The sequence below is a fragment of the Aethalodelphis obliquidens genome, unplaced genomic scaffold, assembly GCF_003676395.1.
Source record: "Aethalodelphis obliquidens isolate GAN/ISIS:26980383/991018 unplaced genomic scaffold, ASM367639v1 scaffold28, whole genome shotgun sequence".
NCBI lineage: Eukaryota > Metazoa > Chordata > Mammalia > Artiodactyla > Delphinidae > Aethalodelphis > Aethalodelphis obliquidens.
In genome coordinates this window covers 6,260,953-6,286,231 of record NW_020837972.1, presented here as the reverse complement: position 1 = coordinate 6,286,231, position 25,279 = coordinate 6,260,953, and the positions used below count along the sequence as shown (strand labels likewise).

The 25,279-nt window shown below is 50.8% G+C and overlaps 1 protein-coding gene across 3 annotated transcripts; it reads left to right on the top strand.

Moving 5' to 3' along the window:
• Positions 1 to 696: 696 nt before the first annotated feature.
• On the top strand, positions 697 to 24,978 carry SELPLG (selectin P ligand). Of its 3 annotated transcripts, none has more exons than XM_027124464.1 (3): positions 18,810 to 18,833; positions 22,315 to 22,898; positions 22,944 to 24,978. In XM_027124464.1, exons 2-3 carry the CDS (start codon positions 22,320 to 22,322, stop codon positions 23,670 to 23,672), a joined length of 1,308 nt encoding a protein of 435 aa, XP_026980265.1. In that variant the 5' UTR covers positions 18,810 to 18,833; positions 22,315 to 22,319; the 3' UTR covers positions 23,673 to 24,978. The 3 variants fall into 3 exon arrangements, with proteins under 3 accessions (XP_026980266.1, XP_026980265.1, XP_026980264.1); XM_027124463.1 differs by having other exon boundaries at positions 22,315 to 23,684; positions 23,807 to 24,978; XM_027124465.1 differs by lacking the exon at positions 18,810 to 18,833 and adding an exon at positions 697 to 11,457 and having other exon boundaries at positions 22,315 to 24,978.
• The last annotated feature ends 301 nt before the right edge of the window (positions 24,979 to 25,279 follow it).

The window sequence follows — 25,279 nt, the reverse complement described above, 5'->3', positions numbered from 1 at the left end:
ACATTCCCACGTCCTAAAGCCATCATTGGGTCACAGACCCGAGACAGTCAAGGACACACACCTCTCCTTCTGCAGGTGGGCAGCTGCACAGTGCCCTTTGTTCCTTTTTCACATGAAAAATGTTTTTTCCTCCACTGCTGGAGGGAGCGTGTGTAAATTGGTACTCTTGCCGAGGGCAGGTTGACAGGGTAGATCAGGAGTTTTCGACGTTCTTACCTGTTAGCCCAGGATTTTCACCTCTGGGAATTTTGTCCCAAGGACAGTAGCGGGAGGCATGTTTGGGAACTGGAAGAGTGAAAATTAGTCCAGCAGACGGTGGCTCAGTTATTAACCACCCCGGAATAGATTGTTTTTGACAAACCCTTTGAGGGATATGTGCCTATATTGATAATAATGAATATTTCTGTGTAGGGTAAAGACCACAAATGTTGCTATGTAGGGTAGCAGTTGTGGGTAATTTTTCATTAATTGGATTTTTTCTGAATTTCTAAATTTCCTATAAATGTCTTTATTCCCAGAAAGAAGTTATTAAAAGTAATGTATGGGGCTTCCCTGGTGGCGCAGTGGTTGAGAGTCCGCCTGCCAATGCAGGGGACGCGGGTTCGTGCCCTGGTCCGGGAAGATCCCACATGCCGCGGAGCGGCTGGGCCCGTGAGCCATGGCCGCTTTTCTTGCGCATCCGGAGCCTGTGCTCCGCAACGGGAGAGGCCATAACAGTGAGAGGCCCACGTACCACAAAAAAAAAAAAAAAAAAAAAAGTAATGTATGAGTGAGAAATTAATAGTACCTTAAAGCAGGCATCGTAAGTCAGTGGTGGGGAAGGAAGTGGTGGGACATTAAAGTCGCTCTGGGGGCAGGGACTCCTTAGCGCCTCCCAGCAACACCAGTGTCCGTGGTTAATGGGGTCAGTAGTTTTGTTTTCAAATTTAGAAGTAAAAATAAGTCCCTTTTTATCTAGACTTCAGACTGGCAGTAGAATAAATCACAAGGGAAAAGATAGGTTGGCTGCGTAAAAATCGAATTACGTATTCAATATGTCCAAAAAGCAAAGGCCACAGAAACCGGGAAATATGTTTCCAACCAATACTATATGGGATAATATATTTTAGTATGCTTAATCCGAGTCCCAGCTGCCGCCTCTGTTTGAATGGGATGGTTTCACCTCCCTGGTGGAGTGTGTCCAGTTTTAAGTCCGAGAGGGTCTTGACGTGCAGATAGCAGTGTTCTTTGTCCCACCCCCAGGAATTTAGTCCACCAGCGACTGGTTTAACACAAACTTAGAAGTGGAAGGAGTTTGCTAGGAGACGCTAGTCATAGTGTGCTTGGGGCAAGTTCCTGGAATGGAAAAGTGGAGGGAGAGAAATTACTCCAGGTCCAAAGATCCTCAGGGGTCAGGTGGCTGCCAAGTTTGGTAGATGGGTTGCAACCTTGAGGAAGGTGAGTTGAGAGAGGCTGGTGGGCTCTTTGAGATTCAGTGTAGTTTCACGTTACTGCATGGAAATGAAACTGGGTGAGAAAACTGATTTTCAGAGCCTGAGTTCATGAATGGGGGGCGAGGAGTGTTGCGGGGAGGAACCCAGCTCCCGTGAGGGGAGAGCAGTGCCGGTCCAGTTTCCCGGGGAGCCGGGTCAGACCGGAAGTTAATCCACTGAAGCACTCAGCTCAGGAGGTTGGGAAGCAGTTGAAAAGCAAGCGGACGGATCTCTTCTGCTACCAAAATCACTAGGTGCTGAGGTTTTTTTTGTTGTTGTTTTAATGGAGGCTTCCTCATGCTGATCTGAAAGACTCAATGAATATTTTTGGAAAGGATGATGTGGTGGGTTTGGAGCAGCCCTGGAGAGAAACGATTCAGACAAAGGCCCGGCAGACAGTTGTGGGTATAGGGAAAGCTTTGGGTTGAAAGAAACGGACAGTCATCAGTGTCTGAAAGGGGAAGAGCAAGGGGCTGGCCTGGTGTCGGGTGCTCTGCTTGAGGGCTTCAAACACAAAGTTAGTACCTTCCCCACCTTCACGGCCAACTAGTCCAGGTGATGCAGACTGATCACAGTGTGAACGGGTCACACACAGAGTCCCGGGACCCCTGAGGTGCTACAGCAGCTGAGGGGGCAGGGCAGCCTTCACCTTCTTCACAGCCCTGCTATCTTCTCATTACTCATTTCTAAACCACCCCTCCCCACCATGGTTCCATTCGTCTTGGCATTCACTGAGGAAATACGAGATTTTAAGGGGCCTGCAGAAAATTGGAGTGGAGCCAGTGACCAAGTGGCCCAGCCAGGAAACATTGTTTGGACTGAAGCTCAGTTCCCTGAAGGTCGAGAAATCAACCTTCAGGGTTTCAGCAACAAAATCCAAGCTTTGGAGCTCTAAGCGACAAGGTCTGAGAACTGGGAAGTTGCCCCATACATAATAGGAAGTTGTTGCAGGTTCATTTCTGTGCCAAGATGCTATTTGGATTGTAGAAGGTAGACGAAGCACCTCCTGGTTAACGCACTGCCATTCTCAACCGCAGTTCCCAACGTGACAAGCGAGTGCTTACTGCCCTGGCCAGTTTCTACCAGAGCAGTGGATTAAATGTCACAAAAGACGGCAAGGTGGAGATTCCCATATGGGCATCTGGGCACCTGCCAGAAACCCCCCCTTGTAGAGTGACCAGACTATTGTTTGAACAGCCTTGTAACTGGTTCCTCTACTTCTGCCCGCCTGTTCCCTTTTTTGCTTCCAGAGTGATGTTTTCTAGAACAGAATCTGTCAAGATCTCTGAGAGAGACACAAGTGGTTCCCCTCTTATCTCCAGCTCTTCAGCTTCCCCTAGGAGAGCCCCCTTGACTTGCCCCTTCCTCCCTCCCACCTGGTTCCTGTCTCCTCTCAGCCACTCGTGTTGGCTCCAGCTTCAAAATACATCCATATTCCAGCTACTTCTCACACCGCTGCTGTAACCCTGCTAGTTCATGCCCCCATCATCTCTGAAATGAGCTGAGCTTCTTCTCTACTGTGTTCTCCAGAGAAACGGAACTAATGAGATGTGTCCATATACATAGTGAGAGATTCATTATAAGAATGGGCTTGCATGATTATGGAGGCCAAGTTCCCATATCTCCAGTCAGCCAACTGGAGACCCAGTGTTTCAGTTTGAGTCCAAAGGCAGCAAAAAACCAAGCTCAGAGGCAGTCAGGCAAGGAGTTCCTGCTTACTGAGCCTTTCTGTTCCAGTCTGGTCTTCCACTGATTGGATGAGGCCTACCCACTCACGCTGGGTAGGGCAGTCTGCTTTCCTCAGTCCACCAATTCAAATGTTCATCTCACCCAGAAACATCTTCACAGACACACCCAGAATAGCACTTGACCAAATTTCTAGGTACTCTGGCCCAGTCAAGTTGACACGTAAAAGTTAACCATCTTCCAAACCAAGCTTCCTGTTGTCCTCTGCTGTAGTCTGTTCTCCACACAGCAGCCAGGGTAACCTCTTAAGGTATGAAGGCAGGGTTGGGTAAGCAAAGGCCCACAGGCCAAATCCAGCCCACTGAAAGTTTCTGTACAGCCTACAAGCTAAGAAGAGCTTTTTCACATTTTGAAATGGCTGGAAAAAACCCAGTGACAAGTAAAAATTACGTCAAATTCAAGTTTTAGTGTCCATAAATTTTATTGGAACATAGCCACGCCCATTTGTTTGAGCAGCATCTATGGCTGCTTTCACTCTGCACCCTCAGAGTTGAGTAGTCAGAATGAAACCCGATGGTCACAAAGCCTGAAATATTTACAATCTGGCCCTTTAGGAAAAAGTTGGCTGACTCCTGTTTTTAGGCCCAAAACCCTCCATTGGCTTTTCATCCCACTCAATAAGGGCTGTAAGATCCTCACAGTAAGTTGAGGCTGGCCCTCGACCTCCTGACCTCGTCTCCTGATGTCCCCTTGTCACAAGGCCTCCTACCTCTGAGCTTTCACATGTGCTGTTCTCTCTGGACCACCCATCCTTCCCCCCACCCCCAGTGTCTGCAGGGCTCATAACACGTATCACCACCAGCTCTATCAACTCATGAGTTTCTGTCTCTCCCAAATTGAATGAGAACAGGATGGGAACTTGACTATGGTATCCCTGGATTCTGGCATATGGTGTTAATAAATACTTGTTGAATGAGTGAATTGAAAATATAGACATTATTATCTGAGATGGGGATACCTGTGGGATTATCTGGGCAACAGTGCTTTGCTTCCAGATTATAACCTTCCCCTGACCACAGTCCACCCCAGGCTGGACCAGCGAGCCCACCACCTTCCGTGCCGGCAAATCTGAGTTCTCCTTTACAAAGGCCTGGGATTTGGGGGTGCAGGGAGCTAGCAGGCAGGACAGGTACACAGTGATGGAGAAAGCGCTCTGGGTCCCTTCTGCTCCCTAAGTCCATGCCCGAGATCCTGCTGCACGAGTTACCCCAGGAATCCTACTGCCACCTAAGCCGGTTTGAGTTGAGTTTGTCTGCAACCAAAATTCCTGCCTCATGCAGCTCTGTCTCCGTCATCAGAGCCCCTTGAGTTCCGAGGTCCAGAGTTCTTCATCTTTGTACCTTTAGGGCCAAGCCCAGGCTTGGGGTGGCTCCTTGGAGACATTGATTTCTTCAGCTGCTGTGCTCCTTGGAAAACCCCTGGAGTCTGGAGCACTTTAGATTTGACTGCCATCTGGCCTTCTAGGCCTGGGACCAGCCCCTGCGCTGGCCACTGTCCACCCTAAGCTGACCCAGTGAGCCCTGGAGAGTCCCTGTCCACTCTGGAGGACTGGCTTACTTTGCAGGCTCCCATCCCAGCCGCCAGCTCCTGAGAGGCAGCCAGAATCGGGCTGAACGTGAACTCCTCAAAGTTCTGTTCCCATTTGAGAGGGGAATTGTTGCAGGAAGGGGGACCCCTTCCAGGGCCCAAGAGTGGACTCTTGTCTAACAGTCAGAAATGAACGGTCCGAGGAGGCACACGTGCTGACAGAGCAGGAGACTTTATTGGGAAGGGACGCCCAGGTGGAGGGCAGCAGGGTGAGGGAACCCAGGAGAACTGCTCTGCCACGTGGCTCGCGGTCTCGGGTTTAATGGTGATGGGGTTAGTTTCCGGGTTGTCTCTGGCCAATCATTCTGACTCATGGTCCTACCCGGTGGCACACGCGTCACTCAGCCAAGATAGATTCCAGCGAGAAGGATTCTGGGAGGTTGGTAGGGACATATGGACCGGTGTCTCCTGACCTTTCCCGAATTATTCTGCTTGGTGGTAGCTTGTCAGTTCTGCATTCCTCACCAGGAGGTCCTGTTGCCAGGCAGCTCATGCAAGTGGTTACTATTGGGCCTTGCCAGGGAGGGCAGTTTGGGTCATTGGTTCCCCTAACAGAATGACGTCCTGGCTGTGGTGGCGCCCAAAGCGGCCGTTTCCCCTTCGGACATTCAAATCAACCCATGGCAGCCTGTGAGCCCTCCCTTGGGTCAAAGAGGGCGTGTGGGGAGGAAGAAGGGAAGGGCAGGCATTTGGGTTTGGTTCCCCTCTGCCTCTCCAGGGCTGGGCCTTTTATTAGAATATCCCTGTTCTCTGTTTCATGAGACCTTTGCTTTCACTTGAACAAAGTGTCCTGTGGGTAAATTTGAAAACTGCTGCGCTGCCAGCTGGACTCCTGTTTGTCTGAGAGGAAGCCACAGGTTTTGCAGTCTGGCCCACCTGGGCCCTTCCCTGAGCCCCAGCTTCCTAGGAGGCATGATGGCCACTTAGGAAGGCAGGCATGATTCTATGGGACGCCACCCCCGTTTTCCTGCAGTTTTTTCCATTTTCAGGGAAATGGGCATAGGGTCCTACAGGAAGTGGACATCTTGTGAGGGAGGGGCCCCGCGGGTCCCCAGCAAATTACAAAGATGATTGGATCTCAGCTACTCCTGGCCTGTCCTTGCCTATCCACATATTTCCAGAAGTCCACAAGTGTTTTTTTGTTTGTATGTTTTTTCTCGTTTTCCTCAATAACTGACCAGCTTATGTCTGGTGAATACCACGATGGAGCTAAGCTCTGCTGGCTTTGGCCGCCTAATGCTTGCTCTCTTTGTCTCTATGGTATTAAGTTTCATAAGGACGGTTTCCCACCGCACTCCACAACCAGAAACGACTAAGGAGCAAACACCAGATAGGCCTCTGCACAAGCAGAGCTGTACAGGCAGTGGTGAGGCCGTTGGGACTGGGTGCCCACCGTGAGGCTGTGACCGTCACCATGTGGCAGGTGCAGCACTTTCGCCCATCAGCTGACGGAAGCACGACCGCATTTAGCGCACAAATGATCATCTAGGAGGGTCCGAGTATAAGGAGGTTGTGGACTGTTTGGATATCAAATCCTTCGTCGTCCAGTTGGCGGCCCAAGGAGCCACGCCGTTCCCTTTAAGATGGGGCTGCTCCAGCAGTAACAGGCCTTTAGTTAATGCCCAGGACCACATTTTCCCAAAAGGCCCATAAATGGGCCTTTGTTCCCAGGCTAGCCCACCACTGGACTCTGGTAGAGAAAGGAACTTAACACCCATTGGCTTTGCTGATTGTAATTCCTGCTCCACACCCCAGCTGCTCACTTCAGGTTAGAGGGTGGTGGGGAGCATTGCATCCCCTTGGACCAGTCATTGCAGGCAGGCCCAGCCAGGAAAAGCTGGAATTACTTGCATATTTATTCAACAACCTTTTATCTGATTGAATGCAGGCTCTGTAATCAGACAGCCTGGGTTCAAACCCTGGTTCTGCCACTAACTAGCTGTGTGACCTTAGGCAAATTACTTAATCTCTCTGGGCCTTGGTTTTTCTCATCTATAAAATGGGAATACTAATAGTACCTACCTCGTGGGGCAATTGTGACGATGAAACAAATTAGCATATATCAAAAACCTAGGACACTCTCTGGCACAGAGAAGCACCTGATAAATGTTAGCAGTTTTTATTCCTATGTGCCAGGCTCTGTGCTTGGCCCAGGAGATGCCACAGTGAACAAAACAGACACGGTTTTCTCCTGGGGCTTTTGGGGAAATAGACATTTATTAGATAATCCCATGTACATTGGAGAGGGGCACAGGGTTCTGAGATTGCAGAATGGGGCAGGGTGGGCAGGACAGGCTTTTTCTGAGGAGGGGGCACATGAACTGGGTCTGAAGAGTGGGGAGGGGTTACCCAGGTGATGACCAGTAAAGACTGCTCCAGGCAGAAGGAACTGCGCATGCAAAGACCCTGTGTCGGGGGAAACATAAAAGGAGCTAGAAGAGAGCCGGAGCAGAGAACAAGGGGGCATGTGAATGAGATGAGGCCAGGGGTGAGGGGGGTGGTTAAGCATTGCCAGCCATGCTGGTGATTTGAGTCTTTATTCTAAAAACAATAGGGAGCCATTGAAACCTGCATAGGGAGAGAGTTCCTGCACTTGGAGCAAAGAAGGGACTTCTGCTCTTATTCATTGAGGAATGGCATCCTGAAACCTATGGCAGGTTTTGCTCTTGAGTTTTAGGGTAAATGGACTCAGGGAGTCAGAGAGGTGAGGCAGTTGGCCTCTGCGTATATTGGCAGCCCTACCTGTTTACTCTCAGGCCTTAACTGAGTCCTTCCATTGTTTTGCACTAAGCATTCAAATCTCCATTTTCCAGATGAGCCAGCCTCAGAGAGCTCAAGTGAATTCCCTAAAGCCACACACAGAAAATGTGAAGCAAGGACCCAATTCTCCTGATTCTTAGGGCTGTGTTTTCTACCTGGCTGCATTCAGTGGCCCTGCCTGGTAGCTTTTGGCCTGACCACTAACCTGAAGGCCCCAAGAGGACAAGGACAGTGTGTGTCCTGCTTGTGGCTTATCCCAGTGCCCGGCGCTTGTCAGGGCTCAATAAATGTGCCCTGCACTGAGAAAGCCAGCAGTGTAGTCTTAAGGGGACCAGTGTTTCTTTCTGCCCATCAGTGGGGACCAGGTGGGTCCCTTTTCCAATCTGGTTCTCCTCATAGCCAGTGACTCCCATTTTTCTAGGCCAGGGGTCAGCAAACTGCAGCCTGTGGGACAAATTCACCTGTTTTTGTAAATGAATTCCACCTGTTTTTTAAATAAAATTTCGTTGGGACGCAGCCATGCTCATTCACTTACATATGGACCACGGCTGTTTCCATGTTACAACTGCAGACTTGAATAGTTATTGACAGAGCCACAAAACTGAAAAGATTTGCTCTCTGGCCCTTTACAGAAAAAGCTCCCTGATTCTATTCTAGGGAATGCATTGTTCTTTTGAGAGTTTAGTCTGTGATATGAGCAGGTTCCTAAACCCCTCCAGAGAATCTTCCACGGAGATCTTCCGTAGTCAGGCTGAGGAGCATTTGGAGAAGTGATATCGTTGGTCCCATCGCTGTGGCCGGGGGGCATTGGGAAACCATGGCTGGCAGCCCCGAAAAACACAAGCTTAGGGGGTGGGAGGAGCTGTCCCCCAAAGACCCCATAAGGATAGAAACAGACAAAAGCAGCAGATTGTCTAGCCATCCTGAAATGTAGGGTGTCTGTAAAGTCCTTGTAGAATTTAAAATCTGTTTCCTGATAATAAAGCTGACATATACATCATTATATACATTTTTCTATTTAAAATTATAGAAAAGGAAAATAGGAAGGGCCACTGTCATGCTTACAGGGCACTGTAAGCTTTTTTTTCAGTCCATCCTCTAAGCACCCACACCCCTGAAAGTATGCTGTTTACATTCTTATACCCCTGCTTTTACACCTAACAAGGGGTGAGTTTACAGGCATTCAGCATAAAGGGGACTTTAACACCTGCGTCTTATCCCATTAGGGGACAGGTTTCCATTGCATGGGACGTGAATGTTTCTTCCCAGTGTTTCTTAGGTGAAATACCATTGCTTCAATCTTTGAGGGCATTCTGGAGTACTTTTCTGGGTTCCGTTTGTGGAAGTGGAAACCTGCTCACTTTGAATGCTTGCATCTTACAGGTGTTTATGTGCCACGAGGTGTGCTGTACTTTTATGGTCTTCGCACAGGCACCAAGAACCAGTATCCTCTTAGCAATATTTCCTCCTCTGCAAGGCAGATTTAGCGGCACAAGTCTTCCCTTGACATAGCTTTACCTGCTGCTAAGTTATTGCCTTCCCCCTTACATAGAGCACTTGCTGGTATAGAGAAGACGCACCAGCACTCAAATACTCAGCCAGCACGATCCCAGGCCAGGGGTGGAGGTTGGGGGCTTTATTCTGTCTCCCTGGACCCTGCGGCTGACTCTGTGTGACCTTGAGAAAGGCACAGCCTTGCTCTGAGTCTCAGCATCCCCACCTCCAAAGGCTGCTGTGAGCCTACAAGAGGATAGATGCACAGCGTCTGGCGCAGAGCAGAGGCCAAGGAAATGTTAAGCGTTTGTATTACGAGGCTTTGCAGGTGAGGAAACTGAGGCTCCAGAGAAGTGACTTGCCTAGGTCACGCAGCTTGTAAAACGCCAGTTACGAGGCCCCTGATCTTGAGAGTGGTCCCTTCCAGGGCACTGCTCCTGGCTGGTTCTCAAAGCTCACAGGGGCATAAGGGACTGGGGGCTGGACAGTGGCAGAATTAACTTTTCCCCAGGCTGTGCCCAGATCTTCTGAGAAGCAGCTTGTAGCTGCATGGGGGTCAGGGAGGAAAGGAGGCGTCTGGGAGATGCGGGGCTCTGCATCTGCTTGCTCTAGACCCCCTGGCCAGTACCCCACCCCAGTGCCGCAGGTGAAGCTAACAGCCTCTGATACCCCATTCAGAAAAGAACAGATGATCAGGTCCCCTGGCCCTGTGGCCTGGGAGGGGCTGGTCCCTGCTCTAGGACAACCAACTCATCCCACTTTGCCTGGAGCTGACCTAGTTTTAGTACTGGAAGTCCCGTATCCCAGGAGCCCACTCAGTCCCGGGCAGGCCGGGATGGTCAGTCACGCTCTGTGTAGACTGTCAGCCCAGACAGTCTGGGTCTTGCCTGCTGCAAAGTCATGGATGTTCCCCTCTCCACCCTGACAGGTGGGCGATTGGCCCGCTGGAAGTTCCTGTCAGAGCCACCCTCGTGCCCCTCTGACTTGGCCATCAGCATCCTCCCCAGTTCTTGGAGGACCTTCCATCTTTGGAGGTTTCCTATTTTATAGAGAACTGGGACCTGGATGGGGGGAAGTCACCCCAGGGTCACACAGGTCCCTGACTCCTGGTCCGCTCACTCTCCTTGACCGCTGCATCTTAGGGATCTTGCCATCGGCTTCACACCTGTGGGTCTGGTGATGGGCTGTTGTTCAGGATGCGCTGGGATTCGGGGTGGACATCCGGGGCAGATCCTAGCAGAGAGACTGTCCCGCCCCCAAAGTGCTTGTGAACCCAGGCTAGAAGAGACGTACCTGGAATGCTTATGGTCGGGGAGTGGCCTTCCTCTCCTGGGTAAGGCTTTCAGAGTTTCTCAGCCCCTGCCCCGGAGGGCTGGCTACTCCCCCACCTGCTGGGGAGGAGCGGGAAGCTCTGAGTGTCTCCCTTCCTCTTTGGGGACTTCAGTTTCCCTGTCTGTACAGACTGAGTTTTGGGCCCCTTCCAGCTGTAGCTTCCTAAAGTGATCAAGGTTCTGTCATGTGAACAACCCACTGGGGCTCTGATTTTCAGTTTAAAACAACCTGTGTGCAAGGCAGGATGTGAACCTCTCTCTGCATGTGTCCTGAGCCCCACCTTGTACAAAGCCACTGGCCAGACCCTGGGAGACAGCCCTTCCTCCTTGGCTTCCTTGAGAGTCTGTGCGTTCTCAGGCCTCCCGGCCATGGCTCCTGCTCTACGCTCTCCTTGGGCTGCTGCTTTCCCCCTGGGCTGCCCGCCCAGCCCACCCCTACTTGTCATCTCAAGGGCCACTTCTCCTTGGAAGAGTCTCCTGACAACTCCCCCCCGACCCAGGGTGGGTTAGGGGCCCCTCCCTGGCTCACCCCAGGGTGACGTGACCACACTGTGTCCTAACGGTCTGTTTACCTGTTTACTTGCTGGCTTCCCCACCATCCTCCTTCGCATCTGGTCACTCCCTCCCTTCCAGGATGGGTGCCCTCTCACCTCCACTCTCCATCCCCGTGGAGTAGTGCTGTGGCATTTCTCAGCTTGGGCCGACCCCTCCCCCACCAACTACCCCTCCCCCGCAAGTTTCCATGTGGTTCTAGGTGTTTTCATGGTTACAGGAACCCAAGAGTGGCCTCGGGCTCAGCAGGGCCCTTTCTCCTACTACACACCCAAGCTTGATCAACGTCCCCAAAGCTGCAACAAACAAGGAGGTGTGGGCCGTCACGTGGCCTTGAGTAACCACACTTTTGCTTCCTTCTTTTACACACGGCCGTTGGGGGTTGGAGCGGTCTGAGACCACAGCAGAGGTGCCACAGCCGTGCTTGGCAGCACAGGCTGGGTCCTTGTTACTAAAGCAGAGAAGCCGCTTCTCCTGGGCCCACGAGGCAGCCATCTCATGCTCTGCTGAGCACGGTAAGTACCAGCTTGCAAAAACCACAGGGAGTGGCTGGGTGGCAGGGTCTCCAGGGACCAGCAGGCCTGCCTGACAGCCAAGGGCGGGCTGGGGGGCAGCCCTGGGCAGAGCCTGAGCTGCAGCCCCTGGAAAGGACACCCCAAAGCCCTGGGCACTCGGGATTGAGGTCTGCCTGGAGTTGGTAGCCTTACTCTGCTGTCTCTTCCGGATCCTGCTCTGCCTTTCCTGTCAGGTTTGCCAGCAGCTGCCGGTTTAGGGGCTACTCTGAATTCAAAAAACTGGAGAAATCAGGAGCATTTCCCTAAAAATCATCCTACTCCTTCTTTCATGGTTGGGAAGCCAAAGCCCAGAGAGGTGAAGGGATTTGCTCAGGCTATGGGTCCATAAAAACAGTGTTTCCAAACTGTGTTCTTCACATTCTTATAGGATTGAGAAAATGGTGCTTGTCCACAGCAAATTATTAAAATATTAGTTTTAAGATACTACTGCTAGCAAAGGAGAAAATAATAATGATTAGGATACTCTGATTACTTTTGTATCTGGGGTGCTTTAGGAGCATAAAAGAGTGGTGGGGGGCTGGTAGCTAAAGCAGTGTCCCCTTACACACACACACACACACACACACACACACACACACACACACACGCCCATAGACAAGGATCAGGGCAGGCAGGCTCTGGTCTCCTAGAATTCTTTTTTCCTCAGGAGGTGGCTCCCGGCCCCCAGGCAGGCCACACCCTACATGGTAGATGCCTCCCTCACTGGGCGTGGCCGGCAGACAGGGGAGATTGAAACTCAATGGAATGGGCTGGGATGCCAGGCTGAGCATTCCCTGGGAACCTAGGCCTTCAGAGGGGCCAGGGAATCATCTGAGAACCCTGCCCCCTTTTTACAAATGAGAAAACCAAGGCTCAGAGGGGGGAAGCAGCAGCCCATGGCAGCATGGCTGGGAGGTGGCCGAGCTTGGACTTGTGGTGGCCCCATCTGGCTGTAGGACCCTCGTGAAGCCCACAAAGACCCAAGACCTCTGCCTCAGTCTCCTTTGCTGAGCTGGAGCAGGAAGACAGTGGGGGTGGCTTCTGGCTAGAAGGAAATACGATTGTTACCTGTTGTACTTCTTGCTGCAGGACAGGCCACTGAATCAAGAGACAAGGTGTTGGGGCAAGGAATAGTGACTTTATTTGGAAAGCCAGCAGACTGAGAAGATGGCCCACTAGTGTCCCAAAGAACCTTCTTATCTGAGTTAGAATTCAGGCTTCTTGTATACTAAAAGGGGAGGGGGTGTGGCTGGTTGTTGCAAACTTCTTGGTGCTGGAATCCTTTGTTCTTGCAGCTGTCCACATAGTTCTGGTTGCGATGTTCCTGTAAACCTCCAACAAGACAATTGTTATTTTCTGTTCTGCAACTTTTTTATCTCTATATGAATGGAAAAGTGTTATACCTTTAAAGGTCAAGCCCGGGAATATTTCAAGCTATAGATGACATTCTTTTACAAAGGTGGAGAGCCAGTAGGACTAAGCAGAGGCAACAGAGCACAAAGGTTAGAGCTAAAGGAATAGATCCAACATGGAGTCAGGCTTGTTCTTCTCTGTTACAATTCCCTACTGTCAATGTCCATTCCACAATCTTGCAGGATAAGGGGCGACGACCACTCTGGCTACTTCCTGCTGAACGGGGGCAAGGAGGGGGTGATGGTGGAATGGAATTTATCAACTTGGAACTGGTAGTATTCCCGAGTCCTAGGCTGGGTATAAGCAGTTTGCATTATGAGGATACTGCTCCCCCTTTTTATGGCCCTGTCACAACACTTAGACAAGCACTTGAACATATATATAAACTCCAGCACGTGGGATGAGGGCACCTAGGCTGCTCTGCCCTGAGCTGTCTTTGCATATTTCCCCTGTTGGCCACACAGATAGCTTTATTAAAGCATTTCCTTTCCAACAAGTACAAGTGAAATGGCAGAGTAAAGTCATTGTTACTTATCTGGTAGGAGGCTGGTAGGATCTTAACAGCGACTTAAGATCTTCTGATGGCTTGCAAGTCCAAGTCTGCAGACCTATTGGCTACAGATTCTCCTGCCTGGACAGACACCTATAATGGCCTACCATCCAATATTTCAAAAGGGCTTAATTTAAGCTTGCTTCTGGGAGCCGCTCTAATCTGTCGCAGGGCAACTGGCAAGGCCTTATCCCAAGATAAATGAGTAGTTTCCAATCAATATGATACCTGTCGGGTTATACTTGTAGACAAAAGCAAGCCCATTGTCACTTTGGTGTTAGGCAATCCAAATTGAGGAATAATTTGCCTTTCCTGGGGCACCGTCAGCCCACACTTCTCATCTTACCTTTCTGTAGACCTCAGGGGGATCAAGTTCTGTCTGTTTTTCTGAATTTTCTAGGAGAGCCCTCTGTAGGTGTTAAAGCATGTTCTGGTGGGACTCTGATATCAAGTTGTCCTGGTGAAAAAGTCACTTGAGCATTCAGTTTACAGAGGCAATCTTGGCCCAGGTGGGGGATAGGGCATTCAGGCATGTACAAGAAACTACGTTTTAATATCAGATCTCCTAATTGACACTCCAGTGGTTTGAAATAAATTGTCAGCTCTGTACTTCCCCTGATACCCCAGTGACTGGGGTAGACTGGGATGTTCTCTGTGCCAACTTAGTGTTTAGCATGGAATGCGTTGCCCCTGTGTCTACCAGAAAGTCAATCAGTTTTCTTCCCACTGTCAGGTTTACCTGGGGCTCCTGTGGGGATACTTGAATTGAGTGTCATAAATCCAGAGGAGCCCCTGGGTCTCTTCATTCATCATCTAAACATTCTTCCCTCTCTACATCTGAGAGGCCCCACTCCTTTCCTTTTTTAGCCCTCCTTTTTAAAAAAAATTTTTTTTAATTGAAGTATAGTTGATTTACAACGTTGTGTTAGTTTCAGGTATACAACACAGTGATTCAGTTATACATATATTTATATCTATTCTTTTTCAGATTCTTTTCCCTTATATGTTATTACAAAATAGTGAGTATAGTTCCCTGTGCTATACAATAGGTTCTTGTTGTTTATCTATTTTATTTATAGTAGTGTGAATATGTTAATCCCAAACGCTTAATTTATCCCTCCCCCACCCCTTTCCCCTTTAGTAACCACAAATTTGTTTTCTATGTCTGTGGGTCTATTTCTGTTTTGTAAATAAGTTATTTTGTATCTTGTTTTTGAGATTCCACAAATAAATGATATCACGTGATATTTGTCTTTCTCCGGCTTACTTCACTTCATATGATAATCTATAGTTCCATCCATGTTGCTGCAAATGGTATTATTTGGTTCTTTTTAGGGCTGAGTAGTATTCCATTATATATATATATATACCACATCTTCTTTATCTATTCATCTGTTGTTGGACATGTACGTTGCTTCCACGTCTTTAGCCCTCTTGTTCTTTAATTGCAGGCATTCTCTCTCTCAGTGTCCTTTCTCTTTACAATAAGTGCATCGTTCTTTACCTAGTGCTGGCTTATCTTTCTCAGAGCCTCCTGTCTTCCAGGGATCCAATGCAACAATTAGAAAAGTACATTTCACCTCGTGCCTTCTTTTTCTGTTTGTGTTCTCTGCTGTTGAATACCTTAAAAGCAAAGTCTACCAACTGAGAAAGATTCATTCCAAACGCACCATCTAATTTTTGTAACTTTCTCCTGATACCTGGGGCACTTTGCCCGATAAAGTTCATGTTTACCTTTCTAGTATTTTTAGGGCCCTTGGGATTGGCATCAGTATAATGTCTGTAGGTCTGATAAATCCTTTCCAAAAATTCAGAGTGGTCTTCATTTGATTTGTGCTGAATTTCTTGAATATTTTCAGACTTTTTTGTTTTGGGACCCTTTTCAAAGCCCTGCCAAGGTGCACTTAGGGCAGTGCTCTGGAAAGGGCGTTGCTGCCTCACTGAGGATCCCAGTTTGGTTCAACTGTGGGTGCTGCCAGGTGGGCTTTGGGCGTACCATTTGGGCCCATTAGGTGGAGCTGGTACGCTTCTTCCCTGGCCTTATCAGTGACCATTCTCCTTTCATCTCCTGTAAGGATCATGTTGAGAAGAATGTGTATGTCTGTCCAGGAAGGGTGATGGGTGGCAAAAATGGAAGCAAGCAGTTCTGTCATTCGGAAAGGATTCTCCCTATAAGGAGGATTGTCCAATTAAACAAGTCCAAGGTTGACAAGGGACTGTGCATCCACAGAAACCCAGCCAGGTGGCCATTTTCATTCATGCACCCTACGGGGTAATTGCCCTGCTCTGGGATGGCTCCCAGTCCAAATTGGGTGCCCTGTTGGGTCTTAGATGGTGATACCAGATAAGGTCCCTGGGCCCAGGAAAATAAGTGATCCCTGTAAGGAGAGGGAGCCAGTCTGACCACTCCCTGAGCCCCAGGGTTGGGAACTGGGGCTGGAGCAAGAAGAATGGGAGGCAGTGGAAGAGGTGGAGGTACTGGCATAGTGGCTGGAGTGGCTGGGACCCAGCTCAGCCAGAGGAGCGTTTAAGGTTTGGAGCAATGTATCCTCATTCTTGTTCCCTTCCTTTCCTTCCTGTGTGACAGCTCTTGCCTCGGGTTTCTTTTCAAGCCTTTATACCGTAAGGCGACAACTGTCTGACTTTTTCTCATCCTGATGTAATAGCACAAGTGCTTGCATGTAGGGGATTTTATCATTCTTCCCTGCTTCTTCACAGAATAGCTCTAATTTCAGGATTGTATTGTAATTTAGAGAGCCATTCAAAGGCCACCATTCCTTAGATCCTAACAGGTACTGTGGCCACACACTGTTACAATAAAATATCATCTTCCTCTTACTCGTGGGTTCATAGCTGTAATCAGACCACTTATCCAACATGCACCCCAGAGGACTTTCTTTAGGGATAGTTGAAATATTCCCCATCTTTTAAAGACAGAAATACAAGATGGAGTCGGGCTTATTCTTCTCTGTTACAGATGGCTGGTGTGTGTCTGTGTGTTGGTCCATCTGTCTACAGACAGACAGATATCCCCTGAAAATTGTCAGTGTTAAACTAAAACCAGGTGTAAGTCTCAGTGAATTCATTTGTGAAAGGACCTCACTTCCTCCGCACCAGGCTAGCAAATTTAGGTACGACAGTTGAGAGTTGGGTTTTTTTGGAGGGTGGGAGGGAAGGCAAAAGAAATCTTAGCTATCACTATGGTTTGTGTCCCTGTAAAGGGTCACAGAACATTCAACAGATTTACCGGCAGTATTAAAATTTCATGGAGGCAGGTGGTAATTAGGAAAAGCAATGTCTGGAAAGGCTCCTTGATAGGGCTGGGGTAATTGATTAGAAAAGGTTGGGAAGTGCAGGATGACAAATGTGAGGCCAAAATCCTGCAGGTGGCACGTCCTGTGCAGCTGTATGCCTGTTGCCCAGGCTCACTCCTGTGTCCACCCCTGCAACACGCCTTTAATGAGCCCCCAGGATGCCAGGCCTGTGGGGGCCAGGGATCCTGTGGAGACTTGTGGTCTGGTGGGGGCAGTAGGGCAGCCACAGTGCCTGTGCTCCAGTGGGCCAATGTCACAGCGCCCACCAAGCACCTGCCTGTCCGCTAAGCCCTGGGCGTGTAGCGTGAGCCGTAAGATGTCTGTGGTTCCTGTCCTCTTAGTGTTTATGAGCTGATGGGAATGAATGTTTTGAAAGTAAACAAACGTTTTTTAAAAATGGTTTAAACAACCGGACTAATGATGCCTGGGCAATCTGGGAAGGCTTCTTGGAGGAGGCAGCATTTGCTTCGGCTCCGGAGAATGGCCAGGTCATGTTCACAGGTGGTACAGAGCGGTGACTATGAGGTGGCCTCTGGAGCAAGATCAACCAGGTTTAAGTTCCTGCTCTTTCTCTTACTGGCCTTGTGACTGTAAGTACCAAGTGGGCCTCAGTTTCCCCATCTTTCATGTGGGGTTGATACGAGGAGGCTGTGGGGCCCAAGTGAGCTAATAGTTCATGCATAGCTCTTAGAACAGTGTCCAGCACATTGTCTACACTTGATACACAAACCAGAGGAGACCAAGGCTGTGTATGGCACCCAGGACTTACTGTGGAGACAGGTTTCTGGGGCTCCTGGCCCCAGCTCTCTTTGACTGACAAGGTCAGAAGTGTGTCAAAGCTGTCCCAGGGTTGTAGATTTTTCAGGGATGTGGACCTACATGCAGAATGACAATGACAACACCTGGCCTTTATTGAGCACTTACTTTGTGCTAAACGCTCAACCTGGATCAGCTCACTTTAACACATAACAACCCCACAAAGTGTAGGCGCTACTGGTATCTTGTGTTCCAAGTGAAGAACCTGTGGCTCAGAGAGGTATGTTCAGTTGCCCAAGATCACACAGCTTGTAAGCGACAGAGCTGGGACTGGATCTGGTTTGTTACTGGATTTGATCCTGAGCTGGGCCAGGTCCTGTCTGTTACCAAACCAAAACTGGGGTCTGCTCGCTTGTGTGCAGTAAAGCCAATCTACTGACACCATGTTGTGGTGAAGGAAAGTGCAGCATTTGTTGCAGGGCGCCAGACAAGGAGTCTAGGACAGCTAGTGCTCAAAAAGCCCAAACTCTCCGATGAGTTTTAGCAAAGCAGTTTTAAAGGCCAGGTGAGGGAGGGGAGTTCCAGGGACTGTGATCAGCTCGTGCACAATTCTCTGATTGGTTGATGGTGAGGTAACAGGGTGGCATCACAGGGGTTAACATTATCAATCCTCATGCGCCAGGTCTGGGGTCATCAAGTAGTTAATTTCTTCCATCTGGGGTGGGGCTGTGTTTAGCATCTGTAAAACAACTCAGGAAATGTGCATCAGATACTGTTATCTAGGTACTTCAGGGAGGAGCTAAAGAAGAGGATATGGGGGAGGGGTCTGTCCTGGGAAGGCCCCACAGGGTCCTGCTGGGTTACATGTCCAGTGCAGCAGGACTCAGACCTGTGCTGCGATCTGGGGGGACACTTGGGCCCGCGCTGGATCCCCTCTCTCGAGGCTGCTCAACCCACACGCTGAGATGCTCAGTCTTTTGGATCCTGAGATTTCAAGCTCTTGAACGCTGGGACTCCTGGGATTCAGGATTCCAAATGGGAGGTCCCAAGCTTCTTGAGTCCTACAAGCACCTTTCCTGAGTGGTCCAGGGCAGCCATGTGGTGCGGTCTCCGGAGCTGGGGTGTGGCCCCTGGCAGCTCGCTCTTCCACACAGCCTGGGTGGGGCTTGGGGCAGAAGCACCCTGGTTTCGGGTGAAGACGAACCGGGCAGTGTCTGACCTCCTCCGTTAAGCAAGCAACAAGCAAAATAGGATGTGGCATCTCCTTGCGCCTATCTCTGAGCCCTGCCCACCCCACTCCTGTGGTAAGTGACTGTTTTCCTGCCATCAGAGGAGAGAAGAGGTGAAAGGTGGGGCCTGACGGAAGTGACCTCACTGCCCTGAGCCTTGCTTCCCTAATCTGTGTAACGGGAACTATAGCAGCCAGTGCTGGAGTGAAGATGAATGAGGCCCCCAGATGATGAGATACTGAAATGATCCATCCGCAGTGGGGGTTTTATAATGCATCATAAATGTGTTTTAGCAAAGATTAAAGTTATTATCCTACCTGCCATACACAGTGCTTACGCTCTGCTCCTCTCCTTGTTAACTGCCTCTTTGGAGCCACAGAGCCTCTGGAAGCCATGTGGGTTTCAGTCACATGGGCTGAAGCCTGCCCAGCCACGGCCTGGCTAGAGGCTGCTGTGTCCCTGGTCCCTTCCCCTTGAAGCCCACAGTATGGCAGGTACTAGGCACCTGGATTGCCTGGGACTGACTGGGACGAGGGATTTTCAGTGCTAACACTGCGGATGTCTGGGATAAGCTGGTAGCCGTAGACAGGCCCAGGCAGGGAGATGCTGGTTTCCCCAGTGCTCACGGTTGCATCCCAAAGAGGCGGGGAGGTCTCTGCTCTCACACAGGTCTTTGCAGCTTCCCTAACTGCTTCCCTAATGTAGGGAGGTAGGGAGGTCACCATCTCTGTACTCTCCCTGAGTTGGAGGCCCCCCTCTCCTCTGCTCCTCTGTCCACAGCACCCCTGCTGGATGCCAGCATCAGGGGATCTTCCCTACAGCATCTCATTCCATTCTCATCTTTGAGACAGTATCGCCCATTTTACAGATGAGGAAACTGAGGCTCACACTTGGTGAAGCGATCTGCTCAGGTTACACAGCGGCTAAGTGGTCTCTCCTCCACCCCAGGCTGCCTCTGTGTGCAGGGGACTGTGGGGATGGGTGCAGGGGGAGAGCCCACATTGGGGAACACAACCTGGTCCCTTCCATAGTACCCTCCCAGCCTCCCTGACTCGCCCAGTTACCTCCCTGACCCAGGAACTGGTGGGTTGCATCTTCTGTTTTTGTTTCTCCCTCTCTGCTTCCAGGAAGTGACTGAGGGCTCTGCCTTCCAGGAACCGAGAACTGCCCAAGTGGGGGTGGTGGGTGTGAGTCTTCAAGTTATGAAATATGTCCCAGAGCTGGTGGCTTATTCCTAAAGTCCCCCACCTGCCGGAAAGTGGGGCCAAGGTTAGGCCATATTCTCTTCCCCCAAGAAGGAACTCGACCCCCTGTGCAAAACAGTCTGCCTCCCAAAGGCAAGTTCAGAGGCAAAGAGTGTGTGTGCGTGTGCGTGTGTGTATAACACACTTATTAAGCACCTACTGTGAGCCTAGAACCTTTGAATCCCTCATCTCATTGCATTCTCCCAACAGCCCTGTGAGATGGGTAGTGTTTGTTGTTCCCATTTTACAGATAAAACTGAGGCTCAGAAAGGCAAAGATCTGGGTCAAAGTCATTCCTCTTGTAATGGACAGAGCTGGGACTTGAACATCATTTTGTTAGACCCCAAAATCTGTGCCCTCAATCTTGTGCCCTTCATAGCACCCAGTACAGAGGGGGCTGACCTTTCTGGGTGATACGGCCTTCAAGGTCCTCCTTATTCTTACTTTGCCCTCCATTCCCCAGCTGGGTCCCCAACAGCAGCCGCAAACCCATCAAGCTAAGCTGTCTTCCAAGCCTTTGCTCCTTCTGCCCCTCCAACTAGATCGGGTCTCTCCACAAAGCCTTCCTGAGTCCTCGCTGGCTTCGAATCTGATCTCTGGCACTCGGCAGCTGTGTGGCTTTGGGCAAGTTGCTCTACCTCTCTGAGTCTCATCCCTCCTCAGTAAAGTGAAGACAACTGTGAGAGCCAGATGTGTCTGGTGCAAATATCATCAAGTTTGGTTTAAGAAATTATTTTAAGATAAAATCAGGCTGGCATTTTAGAAACCATCATAATTCTAACTAACATGTGAGAGGTTGGATTGAGCCTAGAAGCTGAGGGATCCATGAGTGAGTTACAGTCACTCAAAGAATGATGAACAATTGCTCTCTGCCCCAAATTACATGAAGTGCAAGGAAAGCTATTGAATAAATGGAAAAGAATTTGAAAAAGAATAGATATATGTATCAATATATGTATACTTGAATCACCTTGCTGTATCACCTGAAGCTAACACAACATTTAAATCAACTATACTCCAATTAAAAAAACAAACAAGGAAAGGTACTGGAAATTATCCAGGCTCTGCCCCAGACACTGTGCCTGGGACTGCGTATTGCTGAAGGGTGCTATGTCAGGGAATCGAGTGATATATGAATCCTGCCCCAGAACACAGCTGTTGGTCACCACAGGAGTCTCAGCTGCAAGATTTTGAATCCCACAGATACCAGCCAGTGCCAGGGGGAGCGTAAGGGGAGAGAGGGAAATCCAGAGGGCGTGAGCGTTCACAAGGCCAAGTAGAAAGATCAATGAGATGTCCAAAGGGAAAGGCACTGCCCTTTCTGGCTACCTGTTCGGGAGGCTGAGGGGTGATACCAGGATGGACAGTGGCCCTCCCTACTCAGAGGCAAATGAGATGACTGTCAACTCGCTGAGGACAGCCTCTTCAGAAAAGATTTGAGTTTATCTCCTGGCCCCAGATAGAGCAGTTGATGGCTCTGGGCCCTTGAGGACTTATGGGATAGATTTACTGAAAGAACTGAAGTAGCTGCCCTTTGTGGGAGCTGGAGATGGGAGCAAAGTGCTAAGGGCTTTGCAGGTATCACCTCATGTTATCCTCACAATAGTCTCCAGATAGGTGCTGTCATCCCCATCATGTAAGTGAGGACCCGGCCAAAGGGAACTGGGCCAAACCAGGACACCAATAAAGGATGAGAAAACCGAGAATCTGAGGGAAAGGACAGGGCTGTGTGGGATGGGAGCCAAGATAAGGAAAAGTGGAACAGAATGATGTGGAGAGAAGAGTCAGGATCGGACTCTGAGAAGCCTCAAAGGGCCAAATGAACAGCTTTATCCTGCAAACCTGCAGCCACCAAACTTGCTCATGGACCCCATCAGTGGACGATATAGGAACATTGGCCTGTTTATTAATTGTATACAAGTACCACTGCACTCATATTATAAATGTATACAAAGATAGAAATTAAGAAGTGACATAAAAGTTAATATAACTAGAAGATCTAATATTATCTTTCCGTACCCCAGTAGATTGTCTTGCCCACAAATAAAAAGTTTTAATAAAAAAGAATAAGGAGGCAAACACATTTCTATGCACCATGTAGAGGGAGCTGAAGGGCTACCCCCCAGACGGAGTCATTGATGTTGATAAGTAATAATAGCTGCTATTTGCGGAGGGTCTTCTGTGCACCAGGCATGTGCTGGATCACAAGGACGCCCCAGGCCAGATGAGCTCCCAGCTGTGGCCATCGAGGGCGCTTGGCAGGTCCAGGGGTACAGCTATCCTGACATCCCTCTGTCCGTATCCCCCTCCAGGTGCCATGTTTCTGAAACTCCTATTGCTCCTGGCCCTGCTGGGCCCTGGAAGCAGCCTCCAGCTGTGGGAGACCTGGGAGGATGGAGCCAAGGAGGCCCCAGGCCCCCTGCTTGTCCGTGGCCGGAGAGAAGTGGATGAGGACGACTCCGACATATATGACTATGACGTACAGACGGACCCTCCAGAAATGCTTAACTATAGCACCAAGGCCCCCAAGCTTCTGCCTGTGATGGGAACATTGGAGCAGAGAGAGTCTGCAGGGCCTTTAACACCTGAGCCAACCACTCTGGAGGTGGCCACAAGGGACCCTGCTGTCCTGGATGCAGGAGGGGCAGCCACTGGGAATGTGAGCATGGAACCGGTCATACTGGTCACTCTGACCAAAGAACCAGTCACTGTAATCCCTCCCATCATGGAGGGTCCATCCACAGAATCAGCTGCAGTGGAGGCCCTGTCCACAGGGCCAGCAGGCAGAGCAGCACTGGCCACAGAACCTGCAGCCACAGAGGCTCTGTCCACAGAGACCCTGCCCACGGAGCCAGCAAGCACAATGGCACCGGCCACAGAACGCACAGCCACGGAGGCCCTGTCCACAGGGGCCCTGACTACAGAATCCACAGCCACGGAGGCCCTGTCCACAGGGGCCCTGTCCACAGAACCCACTGCCACGGAGACCCTGTCCACAGAACCCACTGCCACGGAGACCCTGTCCGCAGAGGCCCTGTCCACAGGATCCACTGCCACAGAGGCCCTGTTCATGGGACCCACAGTCATAGAGGCTCTGTCCACGGAACTGGCCACCACAGCAGTTCTTTCCATGGAGCCCACTACCACAGGGGCCCTGCCCACAGATCCAGCCACTGTGAAGACCCTGCCCACAAGACCTGCTACCACAAGGGGCCTAACCACAGCCCTTGCTGTGCCCTCTGACCCTCCCAAGAGCACCATTGTGGCAGTTGGCAATTCATCTGATAACTTGATCTACAAATGGAAAAATGGTCAGAGTCTTTTCCCCCGGAGCTCTGTGACCCCAAGCTCCACAGAGGGCCTGCTTGACCCCAGCTCGGTGAAGCAGTGTCTGCTGGCCATCCTCATCCTGGCCCTGGTGGCCACCATCTTCCTCATATGCACCGTGGTGCTGGCCATCCGCCTGTCCCGCAAGAACCATCTGTACCCCGTGCGCAATTACTCCCCCACCGAGATGGTCTGCATCTCATCCCTGCTGCCCGAGGGGAGTGAGGGGCCAGCTGCCATGGCCAACGGGGGCCTGCCCAAGGCCAAGAGCCAGGGCCTGAAGGCGGGGTCTGGGGAGGACCGCGAGGGGGATGACCTCACCCTGCACAGCTTCCTCCCTTAGCTCCCGGCCCGGCTGCCTGAGCAGGACCAGCCCCCAGGCGGCCTCGCTGGGCCACCACCCATACCCAGGCTCTATGCCACGGGTCCGGGCTTCCTTGGAGCCGCCTGGGGATGGGAATGTTTAGGGTGGGAACCCTGGCCGCCCTACACGGGACTGAGAGCAGTCAAGGTCCAGGCACCAGAGCAGGCCTGGCAAACGGAGCCTCCAGTGGAGGCTGGAGAGGCCGCCTCCACCTCCCTGCCTCCCATGTGTTCTTTTCTTTTTTTTCTCCCATGTGTTCTTGACCCCCTCTAATGCCTCCCACGGCTGCTGGAATCTCATCCCCATGTGCCCAGGAGGACTCAGCGTTCCCTGCCCACACCCCCACTGCCACTTTCTTCTGGTGGCCATGGTCACTGCACAGGAAGGGGGCACCTTTGCGGGGGGTTACACCATTCCTGAGTTCATTTTTTGTCACTCCCGGTTTGGGGTATCTCTCCCAGGAGCCCAGGGTGAGGGCTGGGCATGTGACGGCTGGGCAGGCTGGGAAAGCCCAAGGCTACAGGCTTCTCTGGGACTTTGTGGACCAATGAGCTTCCATCTGGTGACAGAGTGACCCCCGTCCCGCCCTCCCTCGCCTCCCCCTGTGGCCTTGTTTTAGGGTGGGCTCTGCCTTGTTCCCCGAAGTCTCCCAGGGCCCAGCTCGGGGGCCCGGGAGAGCACAGACACTCAGTAAATGTTTGGTAAACAAGCGATGGCTGAACGAACTCTTCAGGGTACCAAGGTGCCTCCTTCAGGTGGGGAGTTGGTCCTTTGCTGTTCACGCCCGGCCCCAGGCCCCTCAGGAAGACCCCAGCACGGGCTGTTGCGGTTACTTCAGGGGGCATCTTGCTGTTCCCTTGGGCAGCTGGGAGGCGGGGTTCAGGCTGTTGGAGGACAGAGGGTGCTGGCCTGAGGAACCACTTTTTCCAGCACCTCCCGTGACCCAGTTCAAGCCTACGGAATTTGGTTCCCCCGCCAAATCTCAGCCAGATACCCCTCTAAACATCAACGCCACCCTCCCCAGAAGCCCACCCTGACCCCTCTGTTCCACATGGGGCCCATCTCCCGTTAACACCCAGCGGCCCCTCCTCACAGGGGGAGCCTGGCTACATCCTACAAGGCCTTCCTACAACTGACCACCTGTCACGTAGAGTTGGGGGCCAGTAAACTTTTTCTTAAAGGGCCAGACCATAAATATCTCGGGTTTGGCAGGCTTCTCGACTCTGTCATCATGGCGTGAATGCAGCGATTGACTCTGTGTCATAAATGAATGCGTTTGGCTGAATTCTATTGAAACTTTGTTTACAAACAGGCAGCTGGCTGGGTTAGGCTCTAAAAGTTAGCTTGTCCCCGACTTAAGTGTAGAGTGACCAGATGTCCCGGTTTGTTTGAGACTGCCCTGATTTTAGCATTGAACGTCCTATATCATGGGATATAAGACTTTCAGCTCCAGCAATCAGGACAGTGGGTGGCCCTATTTAAGCACTGAAACCCACGTGGACCCTGAGGGTCAGATCAGGAAGCCAAAGGCTTAAGAGAAGTGAAGAGCCTGGCTTACTTCCTGACCATGGTTGAGCTGGGATTCA